The 18,561-nt window shown below is 39.5% G+C and overlaps 1 protein-coding gene across 1 annotated transcript in view; it reads left to right on the top strand.

Moving 5' to 3' along the window:
- tdrd9 (tudor domain containing 9) overlaps positions 1 to 18,561 on the top strand; it is a 272,667-nt gene that overhangs the window by 125,581 nt on the left and 128,525 nt on the right. The window contains exons 9-12 of the mRNA XM_028821874.2: positions 11,454 to 11,515; positions 11,615 to 11,669; positions 13,828 to 13,912; positions 13,989 to 14,046. Of these exons, the coding sequence (XP_028677707.1) occupies positions 11,454 to 11,515; positions 11,615 to 11,669; positions 13,828 to 13,912; positions 13,989 to 14,046 (260 nt within the window). The remainder of the gene's footprint in view (positions 1 to 11,453; positions 11,516 to 11,614; positions 11,670 to 13,827; positions 13,913 to 13,988; positions 14,047 to 18,561) is intronic.

Genomic DNA, 18,561 nt, shown 5'->3' with positions numbered 1-18,561 from the left:
TATAATTACTTGCTCACAAGTAACAAAATTCTTTTTACATCTTTGTACCTTTAAGTAAACCTTTAGCTTTCAAACATGCAAAAATTTGTATTTTGTATTTTTGAACTGTGAAGTAACACCACTAGCCAATGCCCCTCCAGCATACTAACAGTAAATCAATTAATAAATCTTTTTATTCTAGTGGTAATTAAAATGTAACTTATTTTAGTTGTTTTGAGATGCTTAGTGTAATAATGAAAATTTCATTACAGCCGTTATGAAGTACAGGCTGGAAGTATAATTTCTCATTACTACATACTGTACATTTGTATCTATGTAGCTCATACAGTTCCAGGGTAGTTGTTTACATTTGAGTAAGTACTCTTCTGTTGTTGAATGTAGTTAATATGAAAGCAAAGGTGCAATATATGTGAGTAATCTTTTGTGTTTAAAATTGATTGTAAAGGCCAGAGGAAACAAATATTTGAGATGATAAAGAAAGCTTTTACAAACAACTCTTTCTGCAGAATGACTGCTAGAATGGCACAAGTATTTTAAGGAGTGCCATATGGTCCCCTGAAGACAATAATCAGTCAGGTTGCCTTTATACAATAATTTCTACTGAAAACATTTCTAAAATAGAGAATATGGTTAAAAACCATATTCCTCCTTTAACCGCCACCTTATCGTGGTGGAGGGGTTTGCGTGTCCCAATGATCCTAGGAGCTCTGTTGTCCGGGGCTTTATGCCCCTGGTAGGGTCACCCAAGGCAAACTGGTCCTAGGTGAGGGATGAGACGAAGATTGGTTCAAACCTCCTATGATGAATGAAAACTTTGGACTGCGTTTTCCCTTGCCCGGACGTGGGTCACCGGGGCCCCCCTCTGGAGCCAGGCCTGGAGGTGGGGCTCGATAGCGAGTGCGTAGTGGCCGGGCCTGCACCCATGGGGCTCGGCCGGGCACAGCCCAAAGAGGCAACGTGGGTCCCCCTTCCCATGGGCTCACCACCTATGAGAGGGGCTAAGGAGGTCGGGTGCAGTGTGAGTTGGGTGGTGGCCGAAGGCGGGGACCTTGACGGTCCGATCCTTGGCTACAGAAGCTGGCTCTTGGGATGTGGAATGTCACCTTTCTGAAGGGGAAGGAGCCTGAGCTTCTGCGCGAGGTTGAGAGGTTCCGGCTAGATGTAGTTGGAGTCACCTCGACGCACAGCTTGGACTCTGGAACCAATCTCCTTGAGAGGGGTTGGACTCTCTAGCACTCTGGAGTTGCCCCCGGTGAGAGGCGCCGAGCGGGTGTGGGTATACTCATTGCCCCCCGACTTGGAGCCTGTTCATTGGGGTTTACCCCGGTAGACGAGAGGGTAGCCTCCCTCCGCCTTCGGGTGGGGGGACGGGTCCTAACTGTTGTTTGTGCGTATGCACCGAACAGCAGTTCGGAGTACCCACCCTTTTTGGAGTCCCTGGAGGGGGTGCTAGAGGGCATACCTTCTGGGGACTCCCTCGTTCTGCTGGGAGACTTCAATGCTCACGTGGGCAAAGACAGTGAGACCTGGAAGGGTGTGATTGGGAGGAATGCCCACCCCCCACCCCCCCCGATCTGAACCCGAGCGGTGTTTTGTTACTGGACTTCTGTGCTTGTCACGGATTGTCCATAACGAACACCATGTTCAAGCATAGGGGTGTTCATATGTGCACTTGGCACCAGGACACCCTAGGCCTCAGTTCGATGATCAACTTTGTGGTCGTGTCGTGGGACCTGCGGCCACATGTCTTGGACACTCGGGTAAAGAGAGGGGCGGAGCTGTCAACTGATCACCACCTGGTGGTGAGTTGGCTTCAATGGTGGGGAAGGATGCCGGTCAGGCCTGGTAGGCCCAAAAGTGTTGTGAGGGTCTGCTGGGAACGTCTGGCAGAGCCCCCTGTCAGAAGTAGCTTCAATTCCCACCTCCGGCAGAACTTCGACCACATCCCGAGGGAGTTGGGGGACATTGAGTCTGAATGGGCCATGTTCCGTGCCTCTATTGTTGAGGCAGCTGACCGGAGCTGTGGCCGTAAGGTGGTCGGTTCCTGTCGTGGCGGCAATCCCCGAACCAGCTGGTGGACACCGGTGGTGAGGGATGCCGTCAAGCTGAAGAAGGAGTCCTACAGGACCCTTTTGTCCTGTGGGACTCTGGAGGCAGCTGATAGGTACCGACAGGCCAAGCGGAATGTGGCTTTGGTGGTTGCTGAGGCAAAAACTCGGGCGTGGGAGGAGTTTGGGGAGGCCATGAAGAATGACTTTCGGACGGTTTTGAGGAGATTCTGGTCCGGCGTCTCAGGAGGGGGATGCAGTGCAGTGTCAACACTGTATATGGTGGTGATGGTGCGCTGCTGACCTCGACTCGGGACGTTGTGGGTCGGTGATGGGAGTACTTCGAAGACCTCCTCAATCCCACTAACATGCCTTCCAATGAGGAAGCAGAGCCTGGGGACTCAGAGGGGGGCTCCCCCATCTCTGGGACTGAGGTCACCGAGGAGATCAAAAAACTCCTTGGTGGCAGGGCCCCGGGGGTGGATGAGATACGCCCGGAGTTCCTCAAGGCTCTGGATGTTGTAGGACTGTCTTGGTTGACACGCCTCTGCAACATCGCATGGACATCAGGGACAGTGCCTCTGGATTGGCAGACTGGGGTGGTGGTCCCCCTCTTTAAGAAAGGGGACCGGAGGGTGTGTTCCAACTACAGAGGCATCACACTCCTCAGCCTCCCTGGAAAAGTCTATTCGGGGGTCCTGGAGAGGGGGTTCCGTCGGATAGTCGAGCCTCGGATTCAGGAGGAACAGTGTGGTTTTCTTCCTGGTCGCGGAACAGTGGACCAGCTCTACACCCTTAGCAGGGTCCTGGAGGGTGCATGGGAGTTTGCCCAACCAGTCTACATGTGTTTTGTGGACTTGGAAAAGGCATTCGACCGTGTCCCTCGGGGGAATCCTGCGGGGGGTACTCCGAGAGTATGGGGTACCGGACCCCCTGATAAGGGCTGTTCGGTCCCTGTACGATCGGTGCCAGAGCTTGGTCCGCATTGCTGGCAGTAAGTTGAACCCGTTTCCAGTGAGAGTTGGACTCTGCCAGGGCTGCCCTTTGTCACCGATTCTGTTCATAACTTTTATGGACAGAATTTCTAGGCGCAGCCAGGGTGTTGAGGGGGTCCGGTTTGATGGACTCAGGATTGGGTCACTGCTTTTTGCAGATGATGATGTCTTGTTTGCTTCATCAGGCCGTGATCTTCAGCTCTCTCTGGATCGGTTCGCAGCCGAGTGTGAAGTGGCTGGGATGGGAATCAGCACCTCCAAATCCGAGACCATGGTCCTCAGCCGGAAAAGGGTGGAGTGCCCTCTCAGGGTTGGGAGCGAGATCCTGCCTCAAGTGGAGGAGTTCAAGTATCTCGGGGTCTTGTTCACGAGTGAGGAAAGAATGGAGCGTGAGATCGACAGGCGGATCGGTGTGTCATCTGCAGTGATGCGGGCTCTGCATCGGTCTGTCGTGGTGAAAAAGGAGCTGAGTCGCAAGGTGAAGCTCTCAATTTACCAGTCGATCTATGTTCCTACCCTCACCTATGGTCATGAGCTATGGGTAGTGACCGAAAGAACGAGATCGCGAATACAAGCGGCTGAAATGAGTTTCCTCCGCAGGGTGTCTGGGCTTTCCCTTAAAGATAGGGTGAGAAGCTCAGTCATCCGGGAGGGGCTCAGAGTAGAGCCGCTGCTCCTCCGCATCGAGAGGAGTCAGATGAGGTGGCTCGGGCATCTGATCAGAATGCCTCCTGGACGCCTCCCTGGTGAGGTGTTCCGGGCACGTCTAACCGGGAGGAGGCCCCAGGGAAGACCCAGGACACGCTGGAGGGACTATGTCTCTCGGCTGGCCTGGGAACACCTTGGGATTCTCCCAGAAGAGCTAGAAGTGGCCGGGGAGAGGGAAGTCTGGGCATCTCTGCTCAAGCTGCTGCCCCCGCGACCCAACCTTGGATATGTGAATTATGTTAATAATTATGTTAATTATGTGAATTTCCCATTGGGATTAATAAAGTATCTATCTATCTATCTATCGATAAGCGGAAGAGGATGGATGGATGGATGGTTAAAAACTTGTCTGTTAATTAATTAAAATGTTGGTTGAATATGCCACCATTTCATATAGTTTCTGCAAATAGCTTTTGACTCATAGTTTAGAAATGAGTTGTGTTGGTATGTTTTGTGTAGAAAAATTGAGAAGAGAAAAAAAGTGAATAGTGTAAGGTAAATCCTGATTACTGTATCATGATGATGTGTCCACTCAGGCTGCACTCATTGTTCAAATGTGTGTGGCAAAAAGTTCATTCACAGAGGTTGTGCGAGTCCATTCTTACTGGATTTGTCTACACCTAATTTTTACCTCTTCTCCCATGCTGAAGTGACACTTCAAGAAATGACATTTCCGGACACTGGAGTATGTTGGAAATGGTGGAATTCAGAGAATAAGGCAATTCCAATCAAGGTGTTTAAAAATGTTTGCTAATGCAAGGTGAAATGAAATGGGAACAGTGTATTGTTCCTACAAGGAACTGTTGTGAAGGGCATAACATGGAACACATTTTTGCGTAGCCAAGATTTTAACTGAGCAGTTTGTGAAAGAACACAGAGTCATAGTTGAAAACTTAATAGTAAATTTTGCACAAGCATAAGGAAGTATTTCTTATATAACAATAACATTTATTTATATAGCACATTTTCATCTATACTAATAAAAGGCAAAGCCCTCACTGACTGACTGACTCACTCACTCACTCATCACTAATTCTCCAACTTCCCATGTAGGTAGAAGGCTGAAATTTGGCAGGCTCATTCCTTACAGCTTACTTACAAAAGTTAGGCAGGTTTCATTTCGAAATTCTACGCGTAATGGTCATAACTGGAGCCTGTTTTTTGTCCATATACTCTAATGGAGGAGGTGGAGTCACCTATCGCGTCATCACGCCTCCTACGTAATCACGTGAACTGAAAACAAGGAAGAGATTTACAGCACGAGTCAAACGTGGGAACGAAGGTAAATGACGTTAATTGTTGAGTGTCTTTTAATACTGTGTAAGCATACATATTAACACGTGCAATTAAACGTGTGAATTTACGGGGTGATTTCTCAGGCTTAAAAGCTCGCCTTTTATTAAAAAGGTAAATGCAAACTGTTTTCATTCTGAAGGGCACAAACCACGTTGGATTTCAGCCGTTAAACAAGCAAAAATGTCGGTACACCAGATAAATAAGTGCAACATATTATCAGTTGTATTGTATGCTTACAATACATATAGAAATGTGTTAATCGTTAACTAATAGTATGGGATGGTGTTTTTCGACTCGCGCCTTGATTTAAACGATTCCATGTCTTGGTGGGTTTGCGTAGCTTATTGTCAATATCTTTACACCTGTTTTTAAGACTTATTGACTGAAACGGGCTTTCACGAAAAAACTTAGGGCTTTGCTACAGGATACACCCTCCACAAGTTAAGGAAATAAAAATAAATGTATATATTTCTGTTTTATTTAAACCTTTTAAGTTCGTATGCATAGCCCCATTTGGCTATTTTAGTTTTTTTTTTTCTTTCTTCATTAATATTTAATCTCCTTAAAGAAAAAGAACATATGCATTTTACTTTTTTTGTATCTCTTTAGTAATATATTAGTGTAAAAGGATAACCAGTATTTAAACCTTTTATGTTACTTTATAAAGTTATTTTACACAATGTTGAAAAATTAATAAGAAAGCTACATATTTTGGCAGCTGCTGCTTTAATTTTCAATGAAATGAAAAAAGCTCTCCAAGAGAAAACCTCAATGAAGAAGAAACAGTTTGCACTATCTAAAAAGGAGAAACCCTCATTTATAAAGGTTTGCTGCAGATGACTTAACTGAAAATAAATGAATAGTTCCTATATGTATAATACATATTTATCTATTTGACTTATGCCTTTATTCCAGCAACTTGCAACATCTGAGGTACAATTTGTTACATTACTTTTGTTTTTTGCAGCACAGGCAGGTGAAATAACTTCCTCAGGGTCACACAGTGGTGTCAGTACCAGGATTTGAAGTGACAAGCTCCGGGTTTGCTGAAATATTACTGAAGAAAGAAAAAAACCGAAAACGGGCAAATGGGGCTATGCATACAAATGTCCATTCATCCATTATCCAACCCACTATATCCTAAATACAGGAGCCAATCCCTGCCAACACAGGGCACAAGGCAGGAAACAAACCCCGGGCAAGGTGCCAGCCCACCGCAGGGCGCACACACCCACATACCACAGAGAATTTAGAATCGCCAATGCACCTAACCTGCATGTCTTTGGACTGTGGGAGGAAACCGGAGTACCCGGAGGAAACCCAGACAGACACGGGGAGAACATTCAAACTCCACGCAGGGAAGTGAACCCGGGTCTCCTAACTGGCACCTTTCACTGCGCCACCATACCGCCCGCATACAAACTTAAAAGGTTTAAACAAAACAGAAATATGTACCTTTATTTTTATTTCCTTAACTTGTGGAGGGTGTATCCTGTAGCAGAGCCATAACTTTTTTCATGAAAGCCCCTTTCAGTCAATAAGCCTTAAAAACAGGTGTAAAGCTAAACTTGCAGCACCGCTATTCAATTACACTTGCCTAACACCTCTCCTAAGGGGAGATACTGTGGGATCTGGGCATCCGTCAAAGCACCAATCACAGGCCCGATTAGAAAGCGGGAAGCTGTGATTTGTCGTCTCCCTCCCATGTAACAATCACAGCCCGTGTTACAACGCACTATGTATGTATGTGTATATATGGGTATGTGTGTGTATGTATGTGTATATATATATATATATATATATATATATATATGTGTGGATGTGTATATGTAGATATGTATATATATATGTTTACATAACCTCTTTAACACACTACTTCTCCGCTGCGAAGCGCGGGTATTTTGCTAGTACAAATAATATAGCTCAAAGTGCTTTACATGATGAAGAAAGAGAAAAAAGACAAAATAAGATTTAAAATAAGGGAACACTCATTAACATAGAATAAGAGTACGGTCTGATGGCCAGGGAGGACAGAAAAACAAACAAAAAAAAAAAAAAGCTCCAGACGGCTGGAGAGAAAAAAAAATCTGCAGGCGTTCTAGGTCATGAGACTGCCCAGCCCCCTCTAGGCAATTTACCTAACATAAATGACCTTGATCAGTCCTCATTGTATTCAGGGTTCTCATGGAAGAACTTGATGTTGACGGTCATGAGGACTTCTGGCCTTTAATCCATCAGTGTAGGGACATCACGGTGCTTTGAATAGGTGGTGATGGCGCAGATCGCCACCACAGAAAACTGGAAAAAGAACAGAAGAGAAAGTAGGTGTTAGTACGGAGTTTGAATATGAATACCATGAATAATGATGATAATTGAATATACAGAGCATCAGGATTAGACTATGATGAAACTATGAGAAGGTACATAGAGTAACATGAAGATACATGGATTATGCTGCCAGGTAGTGTGGTCGGCAATAGTTATAACCAGGGAAATTTTTAAAAATGCGACGTTGCTGAGTTTCTAACTGTAATTTACCGGAGACACTAGTATTTTGTAATGATTAGTTGATTATTGCCATAATTTGTAATATTGTAAATTAATACGCACTCAATGAAAATATGGTAAGTCTGCTTTCTTCAAATTAGAAATCCTCTGTTAATGTATTTTAAATTATTTTTTCCGGGCAGATTGGATGAACTTCAACAGACAACAGTTTAATGGACAGCAGCTGTCAGAGTATCTGTGATAATGGGATTAAAAAAAAACACATTGTATAGCTGTTATGAGCTTTCAATATATGGACAACCTGTAGCTGCACTCACTCAAGGGTCATTCCAATACTTTATTTGCATTTAACATAACTCAAATGATGTGATATCACCAGCACAACTTTTGCAGTAGATGTCAACATTCTTGTAAAGGAATTAAGTTTAAACCAAATTATGTTTAAATTTGGAGTGTCTGTGTGCTTGCACTAGTGTGTTAGTTACTAAAAACTGACAGATGTCAAAGTGCTGTAGTCCCATAAAAATTTATTGACTCATGCAAATGAGACCTACCTCCTGGATGAAGTCCTGTATTCTATTGAAAATATGGCTTGAAACAAAGAAGGAAAGCTGAAACAGAATTAATATTATATATATATATATATATTTTTTTTTAAGTTTTGAATACACTTTTTTTTAAAAGTTAACCATATCAGTTCTGTTAATTTCTGACGGTTTACAAGGTGATTCTTCAGGGCGTTTCAGTCGCTTCAGCCAAAGTATGGCGTGGCTGTATGACAAAGAAAATGACAATGAATAGTATCAAAATACAAGAGAAGTCGGGAATAGCATTATTGAATGCTTTTTAGAAGTGGCACATGCATCTCTTCTGATGTATAGTACAGTGGTGTTCAACACAGAAGAGGAAACAACAGTCCCCAACTGTGGTCCAGGAAGGCCTTAGTAGCTGCAGGTTTTCATTCTAACCCTTTTCTTACTTAGTGACCTGTTTTTTACTGCTAATTAGCTTTATTTTGAATTAATTTTAATTGAATTGTTTTTTTGTTTTTCAAGATTTGTTCCTCTGAATTGCTTCATTTCTTTCCTTAAATGGCACCCAAACAGAAATGAAATGTGAAATGAGTGAGCCAACAGAAGACAAACTAATTACGGGCTTCAAACTCCATTCAATTTCGCTCTAGCCAGTTGCTTAATAAGGCTTTGATTCTTGTTGTTAATTAAACCCGTTTCTTAATTCCATGGCTTGTTGCTGCTCTCATTATGCAATAGCATACATTTTCGAAATTGTTAATTTTCTCTTTCCTAAAAGCACTGTTAAAATGTTTTGGGGACCTGAGCAGATCAGCATTCCTGAGACCTTCACCTTTCTTTATTTCAGATATTGTATGATGGACATACAGAATGAGCCAATATATGACGAACAAACATATTTCATTGTTTGGCAGCTAATTAAGTAAAACAAATAATTAAGGAGTCTGAGTCTTCAAAAGCAAGTCAGTTAAAATTAATTCAAAATAATGTAATTGGTAGAAAAACAGGTCTCTAATTAAGATAAAGGTTAGAATGAAAACCTGCAGCCACTGGGGCCTTCCAGGACCAGAGTTGGAGACCCCTGTTTTAGACAGAGGAGAATGTTGTTTTTCTCCTTGATAAATGGGAACGGGAGAAATGAATATTAATGCGTTTGGGGTGGTATTTTTTTCCTTAGCAATTTCTTTTGCTCTGTATGACTTCTCTGTTTTTAGGAATGTGCAGTGAGCATGTTAGGGAGACCTTTTTAATAATTTTTGTGATTTATTTTTATTCAGTGTTTTTAACACTAGAATTATCAGAGCCTACGAAAAAACTTGTAGATCCGGCCCACCTTAAAACGCTTCTTAAATCCGTTCACACTTCTCCGCCAGCATCTTTTGTCCACTAAATGTGCTGATAAAGACAAGCTGCCAGCAGCTGACTATTCCATCCCCCCTCCGACTTAGAACATGCACGAACTTCTCCCAGCTCATGCCTTGATTGATTATCTGGGAGTGAAGTGGAGTTTTAGAGTGGAAATAATAGATCGTTATTTGGAACACACGCATTTCAAGAGTGTTTCGTTTCTACAGTAATCTGTGTAAACACATTATTAAAACAGAAACTTTTTCATATTTTAGTAATAAATGTTACAAAATGTAGGCATAAACTATAGACTGTGTAAAGCCAGAGTTCCAAAGATCAAATAAACACTTTCACAAAAGCTTCAAGGATGCTACACCAGTTTCCTTGGCGTAGTGCGGTAAGATTTGCCTCTCAGAGCGCAGCAGCTTTGCCGTGCCTCACAGACCTGAGTTCGATTCCCCGCTGTGGATTAAGTGTTGTTTTTTTTTTTTCTTTTTAACCTCAAACGGACATAAAATTTATAAATTGGTATGCACTGTCAGTTAATGAGATCGTTATGTTTTCATGTGGGATGCTCCTTTTAAAATATTTTTTTAACAATTGAGACTGCAATTAACATGAACAACTGTCCTTATAACTTATTTTTAAGATCCATAACACACAGACAGACAGAGCACTGCGTAATAGAGAGACAGACCTGCAGAGAAGTCACTAGATATATAAATAAACAGGGAAGGCACATGTACTGAAAGAAAAAAAAGATCAACATGTGTGTTGTTCCTGCTGCACTGAATAAGCTCATGCGCTCTAACATCACCCCTCCCCCCAATCTGACTCTCTAAGTAACAGCACAAGTACAGATGCAAACTAAGTGTAATCAAGAGTCCCCGGTTTGATCCCCAGTCACTCCTATATTTGCCGTTTTCAGTAGTAAGCTGCTTTTGTTAATATTATACAGTACACACATGCACTTCGTTTGCGTCTGTACTTGTGCTGTTACTTAGAGAGTCAGATTGGGGGTAGGGGTGATGTTAGAGCAGGTGAGCTTATTTAATGCAGCAGGAACAACGCACATGTTGATCTTTTTTTTCTTTCAGTACATGTGCCTTCCCTGTTTATTTATATATCTCTGCCTGTCTGTCTCTCTATTATGCAGTGCTCTGTCTGTCTGTGTGTTATGGATCTTAAAAATAACAGTTATAGGGACAGTTGTTCATGTTAATTGCAGTCTCAATTGTTAAAAAAATATTTTAAAAGGAGCATTTCACATGAAAATATAATGATCTCATTAACTGACAGTACATACCAATTTATAAATTTGATGTCCGTTTGAGGTTAAAAAGAAAAAAAAAAGCAACACTTTATCCCCAGTGGGGAATCGAACTCAGGTCTGTGAGGCACGGCAAAGCTGCTACGCTCTAAGAAGCAAATCTTACCACACTACGCCATGGAAACTGTTGTATCATCCTTGAAGCTTTTGTGAAAGTGTTTATTTGATCTTTGGAACTCAGGCTTTACACATTCTATAGTTTATGCCTATTACATTTTGTAACATGTATTACTAAAATATGAAAAAGTTTCTGATTTAACAATGTGTTTACACAGATTACTGTAGAAACGGAACACACATGAAATGCTTGTGTTCCAAATAACAATCTATTATTTCCACTCTAAAACTCCACTTCACTCCCAGATAATCAATCAAGGCATAAGCTGGGAAAAGTTCACGCACGTTCTAAGTCGGTGAGGGGATGGAATAGCTGGCTGCTGGCAGTTTGTCTTTTATCAGCACATCTAGAGGACAAAGGATGCTGACGGAGAGGTGTGAACGGATTTAAGAAGCGATTTAAGGTGGGCCGGATCTACGAGTTTTTTCATAGGCTCTGGTAATTCTAGTGTTAAATCACTTTGTTATTCACTTTTGACGAGGTGCAGTTTTAAACTTTGTACAATGATGATGCTTTTTTAATTATAGAACTGCTTAGTTTTTTTTTTTTTGTTTTAAAAATTCCATACAGTGCTTCTGAAGACAGTTTCTTCACATTTCCTAATCGTGGCAGTGTCCTGGTGTTTTTGCCAGGTATGTTAGCAGTATTTTATTACTTGCATAACTTTTTTTATCCATAGTAATATGATTTCTGTCAAAATATATTTATTTAATATTGTTTTTTTTTTGTAGGATTACAAGAAATTAATTTTATGCAAGATGCCCTGTCTAAACTTGTTAGGAAAAGGTAATTAAGTGTTTTCCTTAAACATATTGAATTCCTTTATTATATTTCCTGTTTAACTTAGTTATTAAGTGGTAGTTAAACTTTTTCAATTTATGATTTTTTTTTTTCTTTTCCCTAGAGAATACTCCCATTAGTTTTTTTTCCTGTTACTTTCCCCATGTAGTTTGTAGTGATGGTCGAGAAAATGTTTTATTATGTTTTCATGCAGAAAGGAGGGAAAAAAATTAATGATTTTTATAGAAGGCAATGGTGGCCAATCCCATAATGCTACTGTTTTGAATTGAAGACAGAACTCTTGACCACTGAATATGTCAGAGAGGTGGATCTTGAATTCAAAAGTGCAGTGTTATGGGAACATGTTTCCTGTTCATGATGTGTGTTGAATTTTTCTGGAAGTATATATTTAAAAATATTTCTACCAAAAAGTGCATGTGTAATGCACATTTTCAACATGACTATGTTGGTATTATTTACTGCTATACAGCATTGGTCACCATTCTCTTCTATTATATCAAACTTTGTCTCTCCATTCTGTATAAAACCATGAAGGAATACATTTTTCTCAGTCATCACTACAAGCTATGTAATAGATAAGTAACATATACAAATATTTTTGGGTGGAGTTTTATCTGTTGGTTTATTTTAATGGAAGCAAAAATTTAAATAATATATGATTATTCAATATGCAAGGTAACTGGTACCTTTAACTGAATTGAAACACATGCAATATTTAACTTTCTGATTTTTGTAAAGGAAATTGTAAGAGTATTTTATATAGCACTTTTATCATTTTAAAGAACAGTGGTGACACTGAAAATGTCCTAAAAATCTCATTATTCTGTGCTTAACAGTGGTAATCATGATCGCAAGCTGTAATATATAATTATTTTTTTGAATGAACGAGTTGTTGTTGTTGTTATTATTTAAATGACCAACTTAAAATTCTTCAAAAAAAAAAGTTGGTGTATTCTTTTATTATTGTTGTTGATTCCATTTAAAAGATTTTGTGTTCAATTACAAAAAAAATGGAACAAATATTATCAGATTTAAATTTTGATACAGTTTGTATTAACAGCTAAAGTGGTTTTGTATAGAATGTTACAATGGCATTACTTAATGATAACCTGTTTGCTGTGAAAATTTGTTTGTCTTCTCAGTAACTTGGGAGCTTCTCTGCCTTGCACATATGCCTATAGTTCTACTTACAGTATCTAGTTTTTAATACATTTTCACACAGAAAATCCTAAAAAAGACTAACAAGATATCCTGAGTGACATTTTAGCAAAGTAATAGTTGAATAACAGACCGAAATATGCATAAGACAGAATATAACAGAACCATTGCAAGAAATTGCAATACATTTCTGAATATTCCAAATTGAACTCTACAAATAAATGTCTCTAGTAAGGCTACTGATAAGCTGTGAACATAAGGGGCAATTTTGTAAACCAGAGCTTTTGTAACCATTTCAGTGATTGCACAAAATTGCCTTATGTCATGACTCAATCAGTACCTCCAGTTTTCCATCCTGTATGCATTTTTTTTAAATCCTGTTGTAAAAATACTACTACTGTAAGATTTATTACTGTTTACAAGGTGTTTCTATCTTCTTAGAAGGAGAGAAAAAAGTGCAAAGTATCTGCACAGATAGATCATAAGTAAAAAAGATGCTCCAGGTGTGTCTTGAGCTACTAGGGGTGGTAGCTCTTGGGCATATATCTGGGGTCATTCTGCATATATTCTGTGTATCAAGGAACCCAAAGGTATTTTCTGCTCATTTCCGTTTTGAAACTTCTCTGGTATTCTAGAGTACTGAAATGCTATTTTGAAGGGCCTCTAGGATCTGACCGAATAGCTTCTTTACTATCCATGGTTGTTGAAACAGTAACCTTCATTTACACAATGCTGGACTTCTGTTGCTTAAATTGTACATGAGGTAGTCCAGGCATTTCCAGGTTTGTAAATGGAAAAATGGAAAGATATTTGTACATGACACTGTTAATACCGAAGGCCTGCTGAAATTTCTAATGCTGTCATATACAACAATTTATGCGTCGTGTTGTTATGACAGTTGCGTATCTGGATTGTCTGCAGTTTGGATTTTTTCATTTTCATGCACGTATTCCAATTTTATATTTATTTTTGTGTTACCTATCAGGCTACAGGTGCATCCTCTGCATTCCAGTATCACTTTGGAAGAACAGAATGGAGTTTTTATTAACCCAGTTCCAGGGTATAGGAAGGTAATGTAATGATCTTATTATTTTTCAGTATACTTAAACAAGTAACCAGGTAATAAACACTGTTTGCAACCCACAGGTAATTCTGTCAACCAACATTGCAGAAAGTTCAGTCACTGTTCCTGATGTCAAATATGGTAAGCTGCCACTTTTTTATGAATTGTTTGTGCTTGTGTACTTGATAACAGTTAAATTTTATGTGAAAACACTAGTGTCTACTTGAAACATGCAATTTGAAAACTTTTTCTGGTAACATGTATTTGTCATCATTGAAATGTACATCCTTTTGGTCAAAAAAAAAAAAATCAACCCTTTTGTTCTCCAATTGTGGGGAAAAAAAGTCACATCCTTCAGTTAAAGAAACAGACTGGCGTTAATTTTCTTTCCATCTGACAAGAACAGTTAAAAGCTGAGTAGTGACATTTGGATAGACTAATGTAATTATTCAGCCAAAGTTGATTTTAGTGTTTTTTTTTTTTTTTTTTTTTCCCCTTAATACATTTGCAAATAAACACCCTTTTGTACTGGGTGTTGGTTGATAAGGGGAAAAGTTTAATTTTATCACAAGGCTGTAACATAGCAATATGTGAAATAAGTTAGAGAGTCAGAATACTTTCTGAATCCACTGTGTGTGTATTTTAGGTTAGTATGTATTTGGACTGAATTAATTTGCTGCATATTAGTCCAAATGTTTTCTACCTTGATACATTTATATTATTTTGCCAAGAAAAGGTTATTCTCCATTCCTTTTAAGTTTAACATCATCTGCCAATTTTTATGTAAGATTAGATAATTTATTTAAATACAAAGAATGGTGCCCCCAACACAGATAGTTGACTGACCCCATTTTTAACATCAACTGGTCTCATGAGAATATCTCACACCATAACAGTTTGCTTTCTTTGTTTAAACCCAGTTTTGTACCCATCTTTATAATGTAACTTGAATTTAATTTGATTATCTTCTTCATTGCTATATTAGGTTGTGTGTTTGTTTTTTTTAAATCATTTTTTGCATCACTTCAGTTGCTTTATAGATTCCACATAAAGTTCTGTCACGAAGCCAAATCCATGTTCGGTTTTTACTCCTCCCCTTCCTGTGCATTGCTTTTTTTTGTTTTTAACTATTTTCATCAATTATTTTGCAGTGCTTATTAAACTGGCATGTTATGTATTTAGATGTTTCAGCCTGATTTCCTTTTTTACAGATATTGTTTTTCCTAGGTTTAATGGAATGTCACTGTGTGCAGCCTTTGTAACAGATGCAGTTTAAAGGTTTACAGTAGAAATTAATAAGTTGTAGATCATGATTGTGGCTAACAGTTTTCCATGGCTGCAGATTCTTCTCTCTTGGCTTGCATTGCAGTATTTTTTCCATCCACATGATGGAGTATAAAGCTATGAGATGAATCTAGCACATGCATGCTTTATTTGCATTATGACACCTTTTCTTGGCTAACTAAATAGATTGCAAATGCAAGCTTTCGAGGCAGCTAAGGCCCCTTCATCAGGGAAGAAGCCTTAATCTACTGTATTTAGTTACCCAATAAAAGGTGTCACTTCACCCTACTTTCTCCTGTGTCAATCTATGGCTAACACGGTACAACACTGTACTGTTATTTGTATTATGTCATGTGTAACCACAACAATCATGTTAACAGGTAAGAAGGACCATAATGACAGTAGAATATATGACATGCAGAATATATGCAATACTTTCTCTAGCAACTAAAAAAAGAATGTCGTTTATAAGTGGTCTGCTTGGATTCATGCTCCGCTGTTGATCAACTTTGGAATTAGGATTCTAATATAAAGAGGAAAAATATAGGTGGCAGGTTAAGATATGCATAAAGCCAAAGAAGAATGCAATCAGACAACATAAAATCAATTACTGTGTTAATGCTTTTTTTTATTTGTTAATGTTATAAATTGTACTGTGGTGGTACAGTATTTTTTACTTACATGAAGTTATTACATGGTACTTAATTTTTCAGATCATACTATTGATTTTTAAACGGAGCCTCTTATGATTATATGATTTGACTGTATTAATTTTATTTTCTTATAAGTAGTTTAAATCATGAGTAATTTAAATTTAACATTAGGTTTTACAGCAGTTTTGGGTTAGTTAATTAAGTTGAAACCTGAACAGGGAGGTAATACTGGTGCATGCATGTTGCTGCTGCTCCTCCCTGTTAACAACACTTTCTGTTAAAATTGGCATTGAATTTGCACTTCTTATACTTCTTTTGCTTTTTATTGTGTGTATATGTATTTTATGTATATATATTTCATGGATTCTTCTGACTCGAACTGCACTGATTTGGAGTTTATAGGCTTTATGGACTTTGCCTTGACTGGGTTCTCAGCCTCAGGAATAAATGAATCTGGTCTGTCTTCTGAATTATAATGGATGTACTGGATTGCTCTTGATTATTTATATACGTGCTTAATGACTGAGAAGTGATCTGATTTTATACCTACCTTGCTTGCTGCTCTGGGGCAGTCACGCTTGTAATACACCCAGCGTTATATGTATGTGGCTGTACATTGGAACCTCCAAACTCTGGTATCTTCATGTGCATCTTGTAATATCTTCTACTACGCTTCTACTACTTGCTATTTTCGTTCATCTGCACCACCCCACCCTGCCCGTCTCACCTTCTCTGCTATACTGTACCGCTTCTCTGCTACTATCGGATAAATATTGCTTTGTACCATGCTAAAATACTCTTGTGATCTATTAATGACTTTGGAAATAGGAGTGTCAGTGTGCCATATTTGCAGTTAGTTAAAATAAACTCTGAAATGGATCTGTCTACAATAAACCCACGTCAGCTAACATTGCATTGTTTAACTCTAGATCTTTTAATGGCAAAGTGCTAGTTCTTTCAGAATTCGTTAGACTCCAAACTGGACATGCTTTGCCTAACAGAAATCTGGCAAAAACCAAACAATTTTACGTCTGTCTGGCGACACCATCCAGATACAGTACGTGTACTTCACAGAGCCTCGCAACTCAAGACAAGGAGGAGGAGCTGCAGCATTTGCTGGAACTGAACTAAACATGAACAAAATCCCAATTGACTGTCTATTGTCTTTCGAGTGTCTGCCTCTTATGCTAATGACAAAATCAGTTCTTGTCTTACTCATTGTTCTCGATTGTCCCCCCAAAATACAGTGCGTCTTTATCTGATCTGAATGAATTATTAACCTACTTAAGTTCCCTTTCGTAGAGGGTCATTCTTCTTGGTGATTTCAACATCCATATTGACATTACTACGTGTAAGCTGAGAAGTGAATTCCTATCCTTACTCTGGACCGTTTTGACTTGGTGCAAAATGTTGATTTTCCTTCTCACTCTGGTGGTCATATGTTGGACCTGATCTGTACATCTGGCTTATTTGTCGGCAACACTTTTATAGCAGTGATTTGAGACACTCTGATCATAAAGAAGTACTTTTCAGTGTCTCATTTCTCTCCCTCCTCTTACCGGCAAATGTCAAATTTCTTTCAGAAACCTTAAAAATATCTGCTGTTATCCTTGCTTGTTCAATTTCTAATCTTTTTCTGTCTTCATCCTATTCCATCAACACAAGATAGTCTTGTTGATCACTATAACATAGCCCTTCTTTCAGCACTAGATAAGACAGGTCCTTTTGTGCATAAGGTGGTTTCCTTTAAGTGCTCGGCTCTGTGGTACAATTCAGAGTTATGGTGTATAAAAGCAGCTGGCCAACATGTCGAGAGAATGTCACATAAGACTGGCCTCACTATGTATATCCAGGCTTTCTCTGACCAACAAAGGGCTTACAGGGATGTACTAACTGTAGCCAAGAACACACATTATAGCAGTATAATAGAAAGTGGCCATGATAAACCAACAATTTTGTTCTCTGTAGTTAATAGACTACTTCAACCTGCATCTGGCTCAATTACCTTCTGTACCGAATGGTCTGTGAAAAATTCCTCCACTTTTTCCACAACAAAATTAAAGATTTAAATAATTCAACTGACATAAATCCATTATCCATTTATCGTTTCCCATCTTCCCACTCCATCCAGCTCTTTTTCTAAATTTTCACCAGTTACATCTGCCTTTGTAAGATGAGGCCCACTACCTGTGTACTGGACCCCATCCCCGCCACACTTCTTAAATCCTTCCTTCATGCCATAATACCAACTGTTACAACAATAATAAATACATCCCTTGACACTGGCTTTGTGCCAGCCACTTTTAAAATTGCTTCTGTATCACCTCTGTTAAAGTCTGGTTTTGTTGCTGACAATCTTCTAACAATTTTCAGCCTATTTTTCACTTACCTTTTCTATCAAAAGTTCTTGAGCATGTTGTAGCCTCCCAACTCACCAATTACTTGACCTCTAATAAATTGATGGAACCGTTTCAGTCTAATTTCAGGACACAGCAGACTCTGGACAAACCAGCAGATTAGTTTTGTTAGATCTTAGTGTAGTATTTGACCGTTAGACATAACATTCTACTGTTCAGAATGGAGAACATGCTGTGTATCCCTGGCAACTGCTCTTCAGTGGTTTAAGTCCTATCTGACTGACAGTCAAGAGTTTGTTAACCTTGGCAAAAGCAGAACCAGCTCTGTGCTGATCACACAAGGGGTTATTCAGTGCTCTGCC

The sequence above is a fragment of the Erpetoichthys calabaricus genome, chromosome 16 (genome assembly GCF_900747795.2).
Source record: "Erpetoichthys calabaricus chromosome 16, fErpCal1.3, whole genome shotgun sequence".
NCBI classification, from domain to species: domain Eukaryota; kingdom Metazoa; phylum Chordata; class Cladistia; order Polypteriformes; family Polypteridae; genus Erpetoichthys; species Erpetoichthys calabaricus.
This window is presented reverse-complemented; position numbering and strand designations above follow the sequence as displayed.